Source organism: Pseudopodoces humilis, chromosome 8 (genome assembly GCF_049639895.1).
Source record: "Pseudopodoces humilis isolate 2021_Gansu_Grassland_sample_001 chromosome 8, ASM4963989v1, whole genome shotgun sequence".
In the NCBI taxonomy this organism is placed as follows: Eukaryota; Metazoa; Chordata; class Aves; order Passeriformes; family Paridae; genus Pseudopodoces; species Pseudopodoces humilis.
In genome coordinates this window covers 6162415-6182556 of record NC_142207.1, presented here as the reverse complement: position 1 = coordinate 6182556, position 20142 = coordinate 6162415, and the positions used below count along the sequence as shown (strand labels likewise).

Genomic DNA, 20142 nt, shown 5'->3' with positions numbered 1-20142 from the left:
CCAGCAGGAACCGCTTCAACATCTATGAAAAATTGCTTAGAACTGCTCTGCCACCTGCGAAGTCATTAATCTCTGCCCTAAATAGGGAATTTTGCTGTAATTAAGTAGCTAAGGGCTCTTTTTCAGTTTTGAAACACTTTCAGAAGTGCCAGCAGCCTCCTGCAGCAGCGTTTGTTCATGTTATGGTGCACTTGCCATATAGTGAACAGAGACTTAACTGCAAGATGGTAAGAAAACAAGAGAATTGTAGAACTAACTTGGTAATTTTTAAAACACTTGTGGTGAGTAAATTCCATTTTTTGTGAGATTGTATTAGGAAAAATGTACACAAATTGGTTGTGAGGCTTGTTGTAAAAGAAGTAATCCATCCTAGATGATTTCTCTCTCTCAAAAAAGAAGCTAGTATTACCCAAAGAAGAAACAGTAAATAATTAAAATCTGTTTCAGTAAGTTTCTGGAACCCCAGTATGAAGGCAGCCGTATGGTGCTCCACAATGGTTATTGTCAAGGCACTCTCCTCCATCCCTTGCTTTCACATGGAGTGGTGTCCAATATGCCCAGAATTGACAGGCACTAGGTGAAAGCACCAAGTTTTCCTACTTTTACTCTTCCCTTCCTCCTGCCCTGGGCCTACTGGGCAGGGAGCAAGCAGCTGTGAGGTGCTGTGCACCAGGATTATCCCAGCAGGTGTGGGCAGCCATGGGGAGCCAGGCCTGCACTTGGCTGCCAAAAGAACAGCCTGAGTCCTCTTTCCCACTGGGCAGATTCAAACAGCTCAGCAAACACAGATGGGTTTTCACAGGAAAACGGTGCAGATAAACTTCAGAAGCAAACTGAAGCTTTGTGTTTGTTCTGAGCAGACACACTCCCTTGCTATTCTAAAAAATGTGCTTTATAGTTTCTTAGTTTAAAAAATTGCACTACTGTAATTACCATCTGCATATAATGAGAGAAAACAAAACCAAAACCATTTTACCTGGTGAAGAGAAAGCACTAATGTGGACTCCTTGTAGACTGTAAACTTCCTGCAAGTTACTGGAAATAAAGAACAGTACAGGTTTTACTTTTCCAGAACTATTACAGCAGACTTACTACCTATCAAAAGACTCTAAAGGTCTTCCAGACCTTCATTATTTGCAGTGTTTCAAACTAAGTTCTAACACTGCAGCTCCCACTAAAGTGTCCTGTTAAGATGACATTCAGGACAAATGCATTTTGATTTATGATCATAATTATTTTCTCTTAGCTAAGAAAGGCTGCATTCATGAAAGCATACAAAGGAATCGGGGCCTCCATCCTAATTCTTGTTCTTCTGCAGTTACTGTGAATAAATTAAGCTAGAGCATGATTTTGAATAACTCCTAACAGAACTGGTATAAGCACAGTTATTAAAGGCATGTATGAACAAAACTTGCTGTCAGATCTAGAAAAAGAAACAGCACCCAGGATATTTCTTTTGTGGACAGGAAACTTAAGTCAGTAATTTTGCTCTTGGTTAGAAGAATGCACATCCAAAGTGGAATATATTACCAGTTCTGTATGAACAAAGGTAATTAAATCAAATTCATTCCAGTTAGCTTAGTTAAATAAACAACTGTTTTGAAACTTGGATTCAGCAGTAATAAGTCTGTGACAAGGAGCTGTGTTTATAATCCACTTAGCTTTGCAAAGTACAACCGGCTACAGTGTAAGATTTTCAAGTTAATAATTTGGGGAAGATTCCACAGTAAATTAATTACAATTGACTCATAAGCAAAGCTGCTAAATATTATTCCTTGAATTGTGTGATTTCTAAACAAAGTTTAACTTCTACATTTCCAGTACTTTACCTGACTGACCTTTAGTATGATTGTTTTCTAATGGAGAACTCTTGTCATAAGACATTAAAATTAAGTCTTGTTCCACGGCAGCTGCAAAGATGATTTGCCCTTTTGTAAAACTCTACACAATTTATACACAGCCTCACTGACCTTTCTGTAGCATAACCAATATGTAACTTCCCTGACATTTAAAAATCAAGGTAACACAGACCATCCACACCATACCTCCTACTGAAAACTTGATCATGTAAAATGTTAAACAAAAATCAAGTCAGGAATTACAAATATGTATGAATATTAGAGTAACTATTGCAGTACCCAAGTCAGGAATTTAATCTTTGGCAGCAACACTTAGAAAATGTTTCAAATTTGAAAACCAACTCTCAGATGCAGTCTACAAAAGGAAGTTTCAGATACACTGGCGCCTCTCCAAATGCAGGGAACATTCTCTGGCTTGGGAGGAGGAGGACGATGAGAAGCAGCTTTGTGCACTGCTCCAGACTGAGGAGTTCATGTAAGTGAATAATCAGAGAAAAATTATGTCTAGAAAGAATTTCAGAAGCACTCTGTTACAGAAACACTCAATTTTTCTAAGTGTACAAAGCTGGGCTGTTCACAGCATTTATAAATAAAAAACCACCCTGAAATAGGTTGGCTTACATAATTTGGGGTTTTTTTCATTGGTAAAAGATGCATGAAATCCTTGTTCTGTTTGTTATCTCATAGGCTGGGTCAGGCAGGAAAACACATGACCTGCTCTCAAACTCACTATCCATTTCTTTTCTGAGAATATTATATATCCCTTGTGTATTCCATGAGCATGTGTAAATTTGCAATCATTCTCAAATAATAGCCTCTCAGGCCTATGGCTTTCATACAACTTTCACAAAAATGCAGAGAAGATAGAAAATAAATTTAAACTTTAGACAGCTATTACATCTGTAAAAAAACCAAACCAAAAAAACCTTATTGATTCATTATCTTGTGAGGATACAAAGCAAAAAACCAGACAAATTTGTATCTAATTTACTTTGAGAGCTTTATTTCAACCTATTTTAACAACTTCTTATGAAGATTTCTTGTTAAGAATGTTCCCACCTGCTTTCTTACCTGACACTCATGTAAATTATCAACTGGCTCTCTGGTCTCTCCAGATTTTTAAATTGCAAGCATCCAGTCACTTTATCTTGGAGCCAGTACTTCAGAATATTCAATCTTGCTGACATAAGTTAAAAATGCAAAATGGTTATTGCATAATTTATTAAAATGTTTAGAAAAATGATACAGTTTAATGTGACACTAAAATACTAATCCAAAGTATCCCATTTTCATTAAAAATGTGCAGCTGCCAATACAAAGAGTCTTGATCTGTTAAAATATTTTCCTTTAAATAAACAAATTAACATAAAAGAAATTACTGTGGCACTTAATAAAGGAGAATTTTGTTTTTAATTGCATATCATAATGCTCAAATCAATCAATACACGTTCATCAGCAGCAGGGGCTATGCCTGCAGTCAGGTCCTATTTGCAGGGCAGAGCATTCCCAACTCTCAGAGCAGCTCCTGTCAGGGCGTCAGGCGTTTGGGATCCCTCGGGAACATGGAGGTCTGACGGACATTGTGCAGCCCCAGGTACAGCATGGTTACTCTCTCCAGCCCTAGAGCAGATGAAAACAGCCCATCAGCACTGCCAGCCTTTGTTCAAAGCCCCAAAGGAGCTGCAGGTCCTTCCCAGCTGAGGCCAGCCTAACACAGCAGTGTAAGCACAGCCCATGATATAGGCACTTCTAATTCTTGGGGCTATAAGCACCCCAGCCATGGTGGGTGGAACCCAGATGCACACTTGTTTTGCCATACACCTCCTATGTTAAGGTTTCAACACAGTTGAACAGTTTGAACCCAGTGTTAATCCTCATGGCATCTCCTGTTTGGCTGGTACTTTGCCACGAGGACCATGTACTCTGAAGGAAAGATGCATCTTCAGCTTCCTTGGTGTCAGTTCTGACTGGCCTAAATTATTTTTGATTATCTGCCAATGTTGCATGCTCCCTAACAGATGCAGAAGCAATCACTTATTTCTCCTCACTGCAAAACACCTTCATAAAATACACAGAGACCAGTGGTTGCTGGTATGATGGTGACTTTGATAAATCCATACGTAATACACTATTTTCTTGCTTCATTAAATTTTCCTCATTGGTCAAATTTGAAAGTAATGTGCCTGGCTAGTAAGGTGACACTTTTTCTTGGGATAACCTTCTTTTTAAACTCGCCAGACTGTGCCATCAGTATTTTGCCTATTTATTTTATGATGATACTTAAATTTGAGCTTCTCTCCTTATATTCTCCAGGATAAACAGCCCCACAAATTTACCTAATAAGGTCACTATTCTGAATTTCTATACTGAACTCTGCTTGGGACTGAGCAGTGTAAGTTAAGCTCAGGCTAAACAAAAAAGAGATACTTACCTATTCCACCACCTGCGTGTGGAGGTGCACCAAACCGAAAAGAGTCAATATAAGCCTTTATTTTCTCCAAATCTAGAAAAGAAAAATATTGTTTTTTCACCTGCTTAATGAACCCCAAGCCAAACAGACAAATAACTTCAGTACTACAAGCACAACAAAGAAATTACAAACTAACAGCGGGGCTTTACTCATTGAACATGTAGATTGTCCAGAGCTATCTAGAATTTATGACTGTAACAGTTTTGTTATATAATTTTATTAATAACTATTTATTAAAAACTATTCAACAAGATGTTGCTGGAAGACTCGCTAGTTTCTTAACACCCCACTCTAGATGGTTAAACAGAACTAGATGGACTAACAGTAAGAAGGAAACAACTCTGATTTTACCACTCATATAACAAATTCTGCCCCAAATTCTTCCTCTAAAGGACAAAAATCAAGTAATGACTTATGTTCTTTTAAATTGCCTTGTTACCAATGCCATGATGCTTGGCTCGCTCTGTCAACAGCTGGGGGTCGTGAATTCTCTGAGCTCCAGACAAGATTTCTTCCCCTCTCATAAACATATCATATGAGTTAGAGGTTTTCTGGAAACACCAAAAAGGAGTTTATTTTCTACCACAGCTCCATAGTTTGTAAATATTTACCTCTCAATAACATAATTTTCCGATATCCAATGCTGTAAAAAAAGCCTAATTTCTGCTAAAATGTCTGCTGCCCTGGAAGAATGCTTCTGCCACTTTTCAGTGATGGCAACAGTGTTTACCCATGGAGATCTCTTCATAAAGCTCTCCCAGTTTTTGCTCATTTCTTTCTGATATGTTTTCACCAGTGAAGAGTAACTGAAAACATTTGACAAGTCATGTAACCCTGACCTTATCTTGTTATCATAATTTTAATTACAGCAAGGCTGGAACTAAATGATCTCTGGTCATATTAATACATTTTATCTGTATTATCAAGTTATCCCTACATGAAGTAATTTAAACTAAAAGAAAAAAAAAGAAAAAAAACCCCATTAACAACAAGGAATTTTACTTACAGGGTTGGCTGGGTCTGGCATTGTATAAAAAGGCCGCACAGCAAGAGGATATTTGTCAAGAATATAGAAGTCTGTGTCGTACTGAATAAGTAATTTAGAACAGTCAGTACAAGAGAAAATTACATATAAAACTAATTACAAGAGAAAGACAGAACCAGTGAATCTTTGAAAGAATTTAAAAAAAATTCCCAATAGCTTCCCACAATATTGTCTAAGTTATCAATAAAAGTGGTGCATTCTTTCTCATTTTTTTCAATACTTTTTCTAGTGTAAACTTACAAATGCTGAGCAGTAAAATGTGTTGCTGTAACAGGTACTTTTTTTTCTCCCCCAAAGATCTCATCTTCTCCAATAGATTTTGCTAGACTCTGGTCTTTTTGGATGTTTTTTAAAGTCTCCTAAGAACTGGCTTTGAAACATACTAGCCTGTTTGGTGTCCTCAGTACAACATATGATAGAAATAAATATAAAAAATTGAAAATGGTTTGAACTTGCTTATTAATGACAAAAACAAAACTGACAGTAGATGAAATACACAGCACCAAAATAGGAATGCAGTCAATTAAAAAATGGTAATCACCAACTCTTCACAATTTCTGCATGTTCTGAGATACTGTTTAAATGTAAGTATTTACACCAACCCTATGAATCTACAATATCAGGTTTAAAATTCAGTGACATATTTATTTACTCTAAAACAATTGTTACCTTTTCCTTTACCAGGCGTCCCAGGAGCTTTTCATTAGGTGTGCTGAAAAAGATTATCATCATTAAAATGAAGTGATTGAAACTTGTACTTGTGATATACTTCACAAAGCCCAAAAGATTATAAACTACAGAGCTGCTGCACCCTGACCCTTAGAAAATCTAGTACTTGTTTCTGACTGTTTTGGGTTGTGCATACAGAAATTGCAGAAATAAAGTATATTTATTTGTTTCTGAATATTTCTTATTGGTCCTAGAAATTCCTTAAATTAACTGGTACCTAAGAATATTCTTTCTCTCAATGTAACTTCTTCCTAGTTACCATATTCTGATTACTAAAGAACTGTGTACTCCATTTCCTATTGCCATACAACTTGTGTATGACACAATAAGTGAGAAACACATGAACAGTCGTTGACAAAATGATTTTCCTCCATCAAACTCTTATGATGGAAACTTTATTTGATGCACAGTTGGTTTAACTTAAAATCACACATAAGTACCCTAAAGGTGCTGGATATACTATGGGAAGAACAGAACTATTTTAATGAATTAAACGTCTTTAGTAAAGTTTATATATAAACTGCTAATTAAACCATCTCTCAGTAAAGCAATGGGAATTCATCAAGATTGTTTAATCATTTTCCTGAGAGGTGGAAGGAAGAAATGGAAGGGTGTTAAAAGAAAAACCTTAAGGCAGCAGAATCTTTTTATTATTTATCTTTTACTCTCTAGTCAAAGACATGAAGGACTGCAATTGCTGGACAAACACTTCTTTTCCTCCATTCTCACTTTCTGTTGTGAGTTATTTTCTGTCAGATTTCAGAGTTTGTACCTGTAGTCTACGTTAAAAGAAAGGATTATTTTCACATCCTCTCATTTACTTGTCAAGAGATTTGGACAAAACTGCTGTTTATTCCTCTAAAAGCTGTGGGTCCTTATTGAGGGCTGTCAGGTGCTCAATACCAAACTGACACTTCACTACCACTTTCCCAAGACTGACACAGTTATGTCCTGCCAAGTACCTGAGATCCTCTTCATCACCCATCTCCACACCAGCCTCTCGAAGCATGGCCACACCTTCACGGTATTCCAGCCTCAGAGTTGGCTCCAAAAACTTAAATGGCTCACAAGGGAACTGTTTGCTCACTGTCTGAATTTCAGTTTGGAATCTACAGACAAAGAAACAAGAACAGAAGCCAAATACAGAACAGTCAAGAACTTGCACGTAATAATGATTTTGCCACAAGAGGTCCCTCTTGCAACATAAAAACTGTATTAAAACCACTTCTGGAGAAATTCTGTAATGAATTGTTCCAACAAAGTTAATGCACCTACTTCACCGATGTTAATATTTTACTACTACTTCTGTTAAATCCCTTTTGTAAGAAGTAATCGTCTAGGTCGAATTTTCACAGTAAAGACACCGAAATCACCCCTTTGATTTGTAGTATTTACCTAGGTTCTTTTTTGAAGTAAAATTTGGAGTAATATCCAAATATATACAAGAAATTTCCTTCTGGACAGACAAAGATTTGCATTTCTGCTGGCAAAAGTATAATTTGTAAGCAAATGGAAACCACTTCCTAAACTTCTAGCCTGGCTTTTTAATGAGTTAGACTATGAATAATGGAAAATAATCCTTGTTGTTATCAAGGAAGAAATGCAGGCTGGTACAATCTTTTTTTATTTAAGAAAACTTTCTTATATAGTAAATATTAAAATAACTTTTGAAATAGAACCATCTACCAGTAGTGGCACAAAAAGGACATTAATTAAGGATGGATTATTTCTCTTAGGAAGTCCTTTCAAGAGCAGACAGCAAGTTTCTTGGCACAAACCAGCATACTCCAGGAGATACTAAAAGTAATTTACTGGCCTATGGCTTGAGTGAACCTTAGAAGTCAGGCACAAAGAAATAGTTAAGAGCAAAGTGAAAATATGTTTCAAAGTTGTGTTGTAAATTAGATTACCAATGATTATCTAACAAACTGAGGATAAAAGGCTTGCCTACTTCATTCCACAGTGCAAGAGATGTCAAACAAACAAAGTTGCTCATTGAAAGAAGGAAATGCTTTTATTACCTTTCCTGAAGCCCCTTGAATATCTGCACCAGGGTATCTGCAATCTCATCTACCACTTCATGATAGTGATAATTAAAAGCCATTTCAATATCCAGACCGACAAACTCAGTCAGGTGTCTGTGGGTATTGGAGTCCTCAGCTCTAAACACTGTAAAATTAAACAAAAGAATTTCTAACTGACCTGAAATCATCACTCTAGCTGGGAAAATAACAATCGTCATTAGTATTAGACAGACATGAAAACTCTCACTGAAAGACACAAATATAACTAGCAGCCTCAGGGCATAATTTTTAACAGTGACAGCACTACTGCAGCTGTGGTGCTCAAAGGATACAAGACAGACACAATCCACAGAGAGGCAGGATCTCTGGTTAGACTAAGTCACAAGGGGAAAAAACAGACAAGCTTTCAAGCACACAAGAACTTTCAGATTTGAAAACTGCCTTTTTCAGAGGAAGTGGACTTGTACACGTGTGTCTTCTGGGATGGGTACATGAGTCTAATATAAACACATCTTCCCATAAACCATGACTCATCTGTTAGTGATTAACAAGAAATTTAAGACCTTCTGAATTACTTGGAATTTGTTTGCGTTTTTTTTTTTGGTTTATACACTGTTACTGACTTGTTTTCAGCATTTAGGGATTAGGTATCTTTAAACCACTTGAGGTCTTTGAAGAAAACTATTGTATTGCCACCTAAAGAGGCCATGTTTGAATCAGCTTTTGAGAAAGAGAGCATGAGACTGGAAATTATTCATTTTTTATTATTTACTGACAGGTAAAAGTAAGCTTCTTCTAAGTAATGTTGTTTGGTACATGTACAGCAACTTCTCTGTCAACTTTACTGTCAGCAGTTGCCTCAACTGAAATTTGGTTTGGCAAGTGAAACTACACCAAGTGAAACGTTTCAAAGCTTTAGTGTGTGTGTGTGTGTGTGTGTTATCTCACTTGTACCACAGCTGCTAAAAGCCACTAGGGCATACTTCACACACTGCATAATGCAAAGCTTTTCTTACCTGGCCCGACGCAGAAAACCTTTTCAAAGTCAGCACATATACACATCTGCTTGTACAGCTGTGGGGACTGAGCCAGGTAGGCACTGGTTTTGAAGTAGGATACAGTAAACACATTGGCCCCTCCTTCACTGGCAGCTAGAAAGCAAGTACTTTTATAAGGAATTACTGAAATAAAATTAAGCGGTTATTAAAATAAAAATGTAAAAAATCAGAGGTAAAATGATAGATTATTGGTCTTACATTTAAAGATCAGAAAGAGATTTTTCTTCAAAGTGTATTAGAGGAAAAATACAAATTTGCATCCATCCATTCATGCCAAGGTAAATTTTACAGCTCAGGACTGTCACACATTTTCTTGAAAATCTGCAAATTTAGCTGGGGTAGTTTAAAATGTTACTGTTGCAGCTGACCTTCACCTTAGAGTGAGAACAGCAGAATACATATCTGTACTAACACATCTACCTGCAGCCCCACATTTCTGTGGAAACCAATCTCTGCTAGTGACTCAGGTTGCCGTGGGTTCACTGCAGAACCTCAGATCAAAGCGCATATCCTGTTTTGCCAGGACCATCCTCTCTAACTGAAAGCAGAAATCTCTCTCACAGCCAATCCCAGATTTACCAAAGGGCATGACCCAAAGCTATAAAGCTTTTTCTCAGTTTGAGGCAATTTTCATAGACAGGAACAAGGATCACAAGCCTTTCCCTTACACCTACCAAAACTGCACCACTTCACCTTGCCAGTTCCCAGCGAGTGACGTGAGAGGTGCAGCCGCCTAACACAGGTAACTTTTAAAAACTGAATGTACATACAATAACACAGTAATGTAACACATAATGTAACAACACATAATGTGTTGCTCTGATTTTAAATGCAATGTATCTTAGTGGTATCAACAAAACCTCAAAGAGCACAAACAAGATGGAAGAAAAACTTCCATCAGTACATCAAGCAACTGGACTTCTGAAAACAATACAGCAAATCAAAAGAAACAGAAACAAAGTCTACATTTCAGACTTTAAGACTGAAGCTGTTATTCCATATTTCTAAAAAGAAAAAGGTCTACCACTTTCTATTCTGCCACATTCTCATGGCTAAAGAAGTGACAAATTGTGCCATATAAAGGCATCATTATTTTACACCATATGTTTGTTGCAACATCTTTATAATGGAATCAGCTTTTAATCTAAATTAGACTGTTTTTTTTTAATACTGAGAATGGAACAGGCAGTGCTCAACACAAAGAACACTGATTTGAAGAATAATGCATATGATCAGAATTAGACATTCATATGCATTGCGAACTACATAAATCAAGTGTGTATATATAATTTTTCTTGTCATTTTTTTAATAGCCTAAGTCAGGAGAAAAGTAAAGACCAACTCTGACACCTGCAACTTTGCTACGTTGCATCTAAGCTAGAAAGAAAATATATGTTTTTTAAATAAAAACTTACTGAATTTTTGTCATATAAGTACACTGAGAAACTATAAAAGAAGCACAACTGTAGCTGCTGGATCACATATACAGTACCTGAAATGATTTTGGGAGTCTGAATTTCCACAAATCCCTTGCGAATGAGAGTTTCTCGGAAAAGCTGACAAATACCAGACTGAAGGCAGAAGATTGCCTGACTAGTGGAGGTCTACAAGAAGAAGATAAAATAATGAATCCTATGTTAGTTTTTCCTGACTCTATTACTTCTTCTGGACAACTGAATTCCTTCCCTCAGGAATACCTGATTATTGTATCTGCCTAAACAGTGAGAAGTGCAAATCCGTAATTATCTGTTACACAGAAGGAAACAGGAAAGGAAACCAAAGAAATTATTAATTTCAATTTATAGCATATTTAGTTATAAACGAGGCACTATGGCAAATTCTACATTAAAAAAAATACCTGATTTATGAGATGTGCTCCTGCAAATAAAGGTTTTATCAGAAGAAATTGAATAAAAGCACTAAATCTATTAAAAAGCTTTCAGCACACTGAACTAGAACAGCTGCAGGATACACAGTGCATGATAAAAGCAAAGCCATTAATAACTTACATAAGGTAGAAATGTCTGTCTGTTAAAGGCTACCAAATAGAATGTTTTTTCATGTAAAAACACAGCCACATGTTAACCATGTACAACACTGCCACAAAAACATCCAAAACCCAAGGTCTACACTTCCAACATTTAAGCAGCCCACGTTAACACCTGTTGATATGAACTGCAGTTCTGTCTTTTTTTCACCTTACTTTAAAAGTAAATTTAGCTGAAAACAGAAGTAGATTTAACTGAATTGAAAATTTTGTTTATGCACATGACACAATTGAGCTGCTCATCTCAGTTAGCAAATACCTACACTAAACATTCCTGGAACACTTTTGACCTAAAGAATGAAACAACCACCTTAGTGACTGCTGCAAAGACTGCGAGGTATCAGCACTGAAGCCATATCTGATTTTGTGCTTTCAGCATCTCAAATGTGACAGTGAGCAACCTAAAAGGGTACAAAAAGACCAACGAGTTCCTGCATACGAGCAAGAGAACGGTTCTTTACGACAACCTGCGTCACAGCACTGTTTACTTCCCTTTCTGAACAGCACCCAGCTCTTCAGTTAGGGTAAGAAAGGTCTTGTGGGATTTTTCAGACTCCTCTACCAAACCACGAAACAAAAAACCTCCAACCAAAACAAATTATATGAGCAGCCAAATTTAGACAGACAGTCAGTAGAAATGCTGAAATAAAGCTACATCCATCATCTCTGCAAGATAAAGACATCCCTTTACCAACAAACCAAAAGTGAAAACTGCAATAATACTGGAGATCTGTAGCTGTTTGGAGTTATTTGCTGTTTTAGCTGACCAATGAAATATTTCAGGTGGGTAAGTGGTTGAGACTAGTAAATAATAGCAGTTCTCACTGTCTGATAAACCACATGTCTGACAGACCACAGATGCTACTCCAAATGTTCAAAATTAAGCAAATGAGGTTTTGAGCAACAGTTACAAAAGTACCCTCAAAGTTTTTCACCTTTTTCACATTGGTCGCCCACAAACAGACATCTGCCACAATCAGACTCTGCCTGAATTAAGGGCATAATTTGGCAGTACATTCAAGTACCAGGATGATTCAAAGGGATTTTTTCTTCTTAACTATCTCCTACTTGAAAGGTGAAAAAGTTGACAACCTTAAGTCACATTTAAGTTTCTCAATAAAGTTTTTGATGAACTAGACACATCTAAAATTGCTAAGAGAGAAGGGTAACATCAACATAAATCAGGATAGAAACAATATATGGCTATAAAATATCTTCTACCCTTGGTGTGAACCAACAGCAGTTTCATGCCAGAGCAAGTGAGAATGCAGTAGTGAGCCAAACAGCCCCAGGAAAAAGAAAACCAGTTGCTAAACCCAGTCTGAAAGCAATTACATGGTCTGACCTAAAACTGTGCACAGAAACACAGTCAGTCAATATCTAACGCAGCTCTCCAGTAGCAAAGGTTTGTCAGGCAGTAACAGCTCCAGTCCTTTGTCAGATTGCAGGGCAAGGACAAGCTGAGCTATCTATAACGATAAGTTATGCTTAGAAACAGCATTTGTGAAAGCAGCCAAATTCACAGAACTGGACACTGAAGCTTTTATTTAACTGCAGACCAAAACCAAGCAGCAATTCTCCATACTTTAAATTAGATATGACAAGACCACTCTTCTTCCAGCAAAGGTGGCCGCGTTTCAGTGTCCATTCACTCAGAGACTGACAACATAACTGTTGTTATGGATAACTGCTGGGAATTTGTGATACTGCAGCCTTCTTGTAAGAATTAAACAGACCCACGAGACACCTGAGATAAGCTCATAAAGAACTGCATCTGACAATTTGCACTGGAGTCAAATCAATGACCTCAAAAGTTTTATGCGCCACTACAATTTCCAGGATTTTAAAAATGGAGAAAGAACTTTTCAGTTTTAATAACATGCTTTGCACTGGTGTGATGTTCAGAACACACAGAGAACAAATTCATTTGAAGAAAATAATTCAGTAACTGAGAGGCTGGTATATATAGCAACGTTTTTACAATGGTAAGTAACATAGTCACAATTTGAGCTTCCATACTTAGGTACAATACAGCAAGCTAAAGAGACTGCTGTCAAAATTAATTGATTTTTACCTTTGCCTTAAAATAAGATTTTGCCATGGCATTCTATTTGTGTAGTGTTTACTCCAATAGGAACCCTTCCACATACATACTGACAAACTATCTTATCTGAGACTTTGGCAAAGACAGTCAATACTGTTTGAAGAATTAATCAGAAACAGAAACAAATTTATGACACAAATGCTGTTGCAGTTAACAATGTTAATGTTTTAACTCAGTTTTCAAAGTTAATTTTACAGAAAAATGCATTATTTTCAATAATCACCTTTGTTATAGACAGCAGAAGAAAAGTTTAGGGAACAATACTGAAGTATGAGTTTCAGTCATATCCTCAGTCTAATTTCACCTGCGTGTTTATTATTCAGATGCCATGAAGGAAGATACTAATGACAAAACTGAGCACTGTGAGGTTATAAAAATAATTATCACTTTTTGTTTGGCACAAGCTGCAGTGTCAGAACAACAGCCATGTGTGCTGCCAAATGTTTTTCAGTGGAACTGAGGGCAGTTCACACCAACGTGATCATATCTCAGTGAGGTGAGACCAATGCACAGACATGAGAACTTGTGAACTTTCTTTTTACTCTCACATCAGCTGCAGAATTTGTTCTGCTCTCCCCTTATTTTTGCTTTTCTGTTTGCCTGCTGTAGCTACCTATCTTCCATCAGGAACATTAAATACATAGTTGGCTAAATAACATAATCTGAACTCTTTTAAGTAATATACATTATTTGAAGTCATGTAACTAATTTTGCAATTCCTCCACTATATATAGGACAAACTAAGGTTTTGTTAAGAAACAGAATTTATCTGAAATAACTTTTTTTTTTTTTTAACACTAAGGTGACTGAAGTCTACTTTTATTCAAATTTCAGTATTATAGTACAAGAATATATGAACATGGAGTTTGTAGTCTAAATGACTGGGACTGTGTATGAACACACTGCCAAATCACTGCCCACAGGAAAATAAACTGAACATTTGCTTGTTCATTACAGCTTGGATTCAGTCAAGAAAAACAGAGCTTTTACAAAGAGGAAACTGAATCCAACACAATGAAATCAAGCTTGAAATAATCGAGTGTTTGGAAAAAAAGTGCGTTAAGATCAGTGTACAGCTGGATTATCACATAACACAGTCTGTCATCCATAAACTACAAAAGACACAGTTTAATGTTAATGCTCTACCCTGAGCAGTATGGACAGGATAATACTGACCCTAAAAAGGCTTTGCTTTGGTCTCAATGAGCTGGGCATTAGTAGCCACAACTGTAGCAACAGGACTGCAAAAAGCATATAATTCAAGTCACATTTGGACAGATACTGTTGAGATAAAAGTCCTGCTGAACACAAAAAATAAACCAGAGCAAGGACATCAGTCAGGTCCATTGTAAACCTGGGTGAATCTGAATTGTTTCGTTCTTCAGACTTTTTCAAAGGCAAATTGAGAAGTACAACCCAAGAATTAGTGTTTCTTTCATTGGACTTTTCTTCATTGTTTTTTTTAAACAATGTAAAACTGGATGAACCTGAACTGGTAATTTTAAGAAGCAAACTACAAGAATCAGCTTTTCACTGGTCTCTTCTTCATTACTTTTCATGTACCACAGAATTTCATGAAATCTAGTTTCTGCAGGTCTTTTTATAGACATGGGAAGTCTACGCATCATCAAATACTTCAGTGAAACTTAAGAACAGCAGAAAAGTAAAGATTTAAAAACACAGTCAGTGCTTTACTTTACCCTTTTTAACTGTTATGATAAGTGAATGGTAAATCAAACACCTCTATGATCAAGTGGTTTGACTTTCATTAAGCCATTGTGAAAAACAGATATTTAAGTCAACAGTGGTTTCGTCACAGTCACCTGTGGTTATGTGAAAGAAAATCTAGTCTACACAAGGACTTTTCTTTCTTCTTACCAGCTCTCTTTTCTCTAAAGCGCTAACTTTTCTACTCCAAAGGTGTGATCTGTATTTTATGAGTTAACCCGCCAGGAACAGGTTCATTCTTCTCCAGTAATAATTCTTTGGAAATTATTTTCAAAACCCCTTAGCCCTAAATAATCACCATTTTCTTTCCATACCTCACAATAACAACCACAGCAGTAGCCTGGCATCTTGACATTTAAGTACTTCCCATCCCCAACCTTAAAATAACTAAACTACCAGACACTTCTAAGAGATCTCTGTCAGCAAACAAAATGCAAGATTGTTAATAATTCACTGCAATACTCAGTCTATTTCCACATGTACACAAGAGTGGAAGTCTTGCAGTCTTTGCAACATACTTTGCATCTTTCATCTCCACTAATGTTATTTCCTTATTATAAACTGCACTTCTTGTATTCCATCATAATCAAACCTTCCTTGGTATAACATCATAGCTGGATGGAGTGATGCTATTTTTGGAAATCCAGTTTTTTTCATTCATGTAATAACTGAGTTTCCCAGCTCTGCTTTATCATGACTTGGCCCTATTCAATTAATTAATCTCCTACATTAATCACTCTTTAAAATTAGCTAATTACTTAACTACTTTAAATACTGTGTTTAAATGGATAAAATAATTTTAGTTGCATACGAATGACTTTTTTTAGTCTGAGCCTAACCAAGATCTATGCATTTAGTTTGGTAAACCTTTCTCAAAATAACAGTGTCCTTATTTTTGACATTCAGTGACCTCCTTCTTCCTTAAAAAACTGGGGCACTGAGGAAACCAGAACTAGATTATACATTTATCTGTGGCTGGACTTCCTCCCACACTTGTAGGAACTGATCATCACAGTATCTCTGTTAGAACTATTATGTTAACATTTTTCTCTGCTACCCATGATATGGTTTTCCTAGAAGGAAAAGCTGTGGGAACAAGGGTTCAGATAACACATCATGTTTGCAATCCTCCTTAGGACATGCCTACTTATACACTGCATTTGAAACACCAAAGGCTCTTTGAAGCCCCATTTGTACTCCAGTAGCTCCAACCTATGGAATTAAATCACTGAAAATCAATTACTACTTTCTGGGTTTCTTTGTATTCCTACTCTTGTGATTCCACTCCATAACAGTGCTTAGGATGTACAAATATATACATATGCATGTGTTCTCACAGGAAATTTCTCTGAAATCTCCCCTTTCTTCATTATTTTCTGCTTATTCAGCACTCCCTTAAAAAAATATTAAAATAACACATTTAGAATCTGCTTTTGTTCTGAAACACATAATGAAAGGTGTAACAGAAAAGATACACAGAAATGTGACATAGTCTGAGACAGAAATTTTTCCTGAGCAGGGAAGGAAGGCAAGACAGATACCCAAGCTCAATCATGGGCAAGCTGTGGCCAAACCACACCCAGCCACAGGTGTATGCAGAGGATGAGACGCAGAAACTGTGGTACTGAGATCTAGCATTTCATCCTTCTATCAATTGTGTGAAAAGCTAACCTGAATTCCTGTTCAGCATGAAACATCTGCTTAGCATCACACTGCAGCAGCTGCTGTAGCTAAGGAGAAAAAGAGCTTCTTAACACAGAGTTAAGGTTCGGAGCTCAAAATAAGGTGCCAGACATTGCTGAAGGAAGGGTGTCCCAACAGTGGTTGGGACACAGAAGAGGTTACAGCAACATCCACTTAGGTCAGCAGCTGCACCCTCCAAGCAGAATACTGACAACTAATGCCCTACTGCTGTACTGACACAGACATTTCAGAAGTATTGGGAGGGTCATGCTGAACTACTGGATGTGTACAGGGGCAGAAAAACATCCAGTCCTTTCCATTCCACCTCTTGTATTTATTCTGGCATAAGTCTTCCTTCTTTTTCCATTACTATTTACCTTCCTAGGCTTTGCTCTGCAGATGCCCTCAAGTGCCTTACAGCCAAGGATACCTCCAAGACATTTTCACCTAGTATTTTTAAACATTATTTCCCTTTGTATAATTTCTTTGTTCTTTTTGAGTCTCATGGCTCCTTTCAGTTTATTATACAGGTGGTTCTTCAATATAATGGATTTTCTTAGTTTTTTTCTGGAGTGCTGTTGGTTATTTTTACGCATCACCAGATGTTCAAGAAAAGCCTGCAGTTCAAGCATCCCAGATTTGTCCCCTTCAATTCAGTACACTGCCTTAGCACTACCATAAGCTGAAGATCCTTCAAATGATTTTCACTTTCAATCATTAGTATAGAATTCTTTTCATTAAAGGCTTAATTTAAGACAGATTAAGAGACCAATACGATGAGATACTGAGTACCCTGAAAAGTAACCACAGACTGAAATTATTCAGTATTGTACATAAGGTCAAGTGAAAAGCAATTTGGTGCAAGTAAAACAATTGACACAAGTAGTTTTAGTTGTTGAAATAAGGAGATCAGATGTTAAAAAGCTGCACCTCAGTGCCAGAACTTTTCCTAATTTTCCAATAAAATACTTTTTTTGTTTCATTTCTCAGGTCCAAAAGACTGATTTACTGAGAAACTGCCATTACCAAGAACTCTGACAGTAGTACCAGGTATAAAAAAAAAAAACAAAAACAAACAAAAAACAAACAAAAACAAACCCAAAAAAAACCCAAACAAAACAAAACAAAAAAAAGCACTATGCACAATCTTCATTCAGTGTTGATTAAAATTTTATTGTGAAGAGCCTAAAATGGCTCAAAAGCCTAGGAAAAGGCCAGGATGCCTCAAGTCAGTAATGCTTAGCTAGTTACACACTTAAGTGCTAGCTGCTGTTTCATTAAAAAAGAATCAAAGTTCTACAAGTAATTTAGTAGAGAATATTTTGCTGCTGATCAGAAGTGGTAAATATTTGGGAGGTCTATGAATTCACAGAAGGTTGGGTCTTCATGACCTGGATAAAGAAAGGTGTTTCAGGAAAAAAAAGGAAAATACATTAATGCTGTGGAAGAAACAAAGCGAGTAAGATTGGTACTGTAGCCTGGTACAATGTCCCTGGCAAGCCATGCATTACAGAACCTCAACTGCCTGTTAAATCCCGGAACTTCCATCATATACTTCAAAACCAAGCTCTTTACAGATTTTGGGTAACAAAACTATATCTGAAAAAAAAATGTTGTGTATAAATTGTCCCTATTCAGTCACCTTTGACTTTTTCAGCTCAAAAGCACAGATGTACACAGCCACACATCAAATCATCAATGTTTGCCTTTGAACTACCAATGTATGTTCTTTAATTAATGTCAGTAAAGGCAAACATTTAGGATTCAAAAATCCCATGCTTTTACAATACCACACAAAACGACATAGTTTATTTTTCTTCTGGACAACAATACAATTCCATCAAATACAGGACTTTTATTGCTTTGTGGACTAGAACTATGGAAAATAAACACTTGCAGGCAAGCCTGCAGCACTGCATGTTCCTTACCCTCAGATCAATGATTCTGTTGTCCAGTCTTGTATCTTGGTTAACAGTAGCTCTTCCATCCTAAACAGTTGTGCAAAAGCACACAGTGAATACACACACATCCAAAAAATCTACAAACTCAAAACTTCAACAACAGAAAATCAGTGGACACAAACACCTTCTGGCTAAAAGCAAAGGGTTATTTTTATATTCAGCAGAACTTCTAGATCATTCTAGAAAGATCATACAGCAAAGCGGCAGCATAGCAAAGTTTAAGGTGCAACTTCTCCCAGAGGTCACAGGCAGAACCCAGCTATGAGGATGCAGCAGACACACACACAAGACTGGAAACCTTCTGGTTTTGACCTCCTACTGCAGTTCAGCAGACATCAAAGCCATAGAGATGTTAAACACAGTTCTGGATAGCACAAAGGAAGTAAAATGCAAACCTAACAAACCCCCAGAATCACCGCATTAAGGAAGTTGCTTGGCTTTCGTGCTTTTGTTCAGATACAAAGACAATAAAAAGCATTTGAAGATGCAAAGTTTTGACCTCCTCTCCTTCCACTTCTGGTCGAACAGCATCATCCAGCTGTAAGGGCAGTCGGGGTTCAGCTGAACTGATCACATAGATCTGAAATTGAGAGAGAACAGAAATAGCATGAGCCTCTGCTCAAAAGGAGGTGTAATTTACAAAAGGGTATTTCTAGCAGAGACTTGAAACAGTGTTTGCATAGCCTGCTTGCTCTAAGGCTGTGATTTTATTCCAGTACTTGAGATACACTGTGCATTCTCATGACAACACTGAAGTGCTTAGTTCTTGCTTTCCCCTTGAAAGATTTGAAGTATCTTTTTTCCTTCTGGGAAGCACCAAATTGAGCAAGTTCATACAGCCTGAGGGACAAGCCTTTTGGCATGAATGCCAGCTCTGAATACACCAGATTTCACGGAGTTTTAAGTTCTGATTCCATCAAGATCATCCTGTTCTTCTCCTTGTTAATGTATCATTTGTTTATCATCTGAATATAGCTGAAAGAGCTATTTCAGATTCAGGAATTTATTAGATAACTAAAATACAATCAGAGAACGAAAACCACCTTGCTGTGCCTCATGGTCTAGTATTGCTCCTGGAGGAGCAGTGAATTTGACATTCTTTCAGAAAAATCAAGCACAGGATAATCTGCACACATATTAAAACATGTTTCTTCAAAATCTGCAGATTTTCCCCAATACCGTTAGCTAAAATTTACCTCACTGCTATAATAGCCATTGTGCTCTACTCCTGAGGTGACTGGGTTTCAGCTGTATTGTAGGCATACAGTTTAGTTAAAAACCCTTAGAAGAAAAGGATATTACATAAAGGTTTAAATATGCTTTCTATTTAAACAAATTATAAAGTTACACTTCCTCCAGCCCTACAGCACAAGTTCCAGGAACTTTAGATTTCAAAAGTTTCCATACTGAAAGTTTATTTCTGTGAGAATTATG

The 20142-nt window shown here is 36.9% G+C and overlaps 1 protein-coding gene across 1 annotated transcript in view; it reads right to left on the bottom strand.

Annotated features, from left to right (window-relative positions):
* Positions 1-2834: 2834 nt before the first annotated feature.
* The window catches only part of DARS1 (aspartyl-tRNA synthetase 1), a 36670-nt gene continuing 19362 nt past the window's right edge, over positions 2835-20142 (bottom strand). Inside the window, exons 6-16 of the mRNA XM_005519604.3 lie at positions 19208-19288; positions 18676-18735; positions 10678-10789; positions 9144-9278; positions 8125-8272; positions 7066-7212; positions 6044-6086; positions 5336-5416; positions 4769-4880; positions 4291-4362; positions 2835-3479 (exon numbers count right to left, since the gene is read on the bottom strand). Of these exons, the coding sequence (XP_005519661.1) occupies positions 3388-3479; positions 4291-4362; positions 4769-4880; positions 5336-5416; positions 6044-6086; positions 7066-7212; positions 8125-8272; positions 9144-9278; positions 10678-10789; positions 18676-18735; positions 19208-19288 (1083 nt within the window). The 3' untranslated portion in view covers positions 2835-3387. The remainder of the gene's footprint in view (positions 3480-4290; positions 4363-4768; positions 4881-5335; positions 5417-6043; positions 6087-7065; positions 7213-8124; positions 8273-9143; positions 9279-10677; positions 10790-18675; positions 18736-19207; positions 19289-20142) is intronic.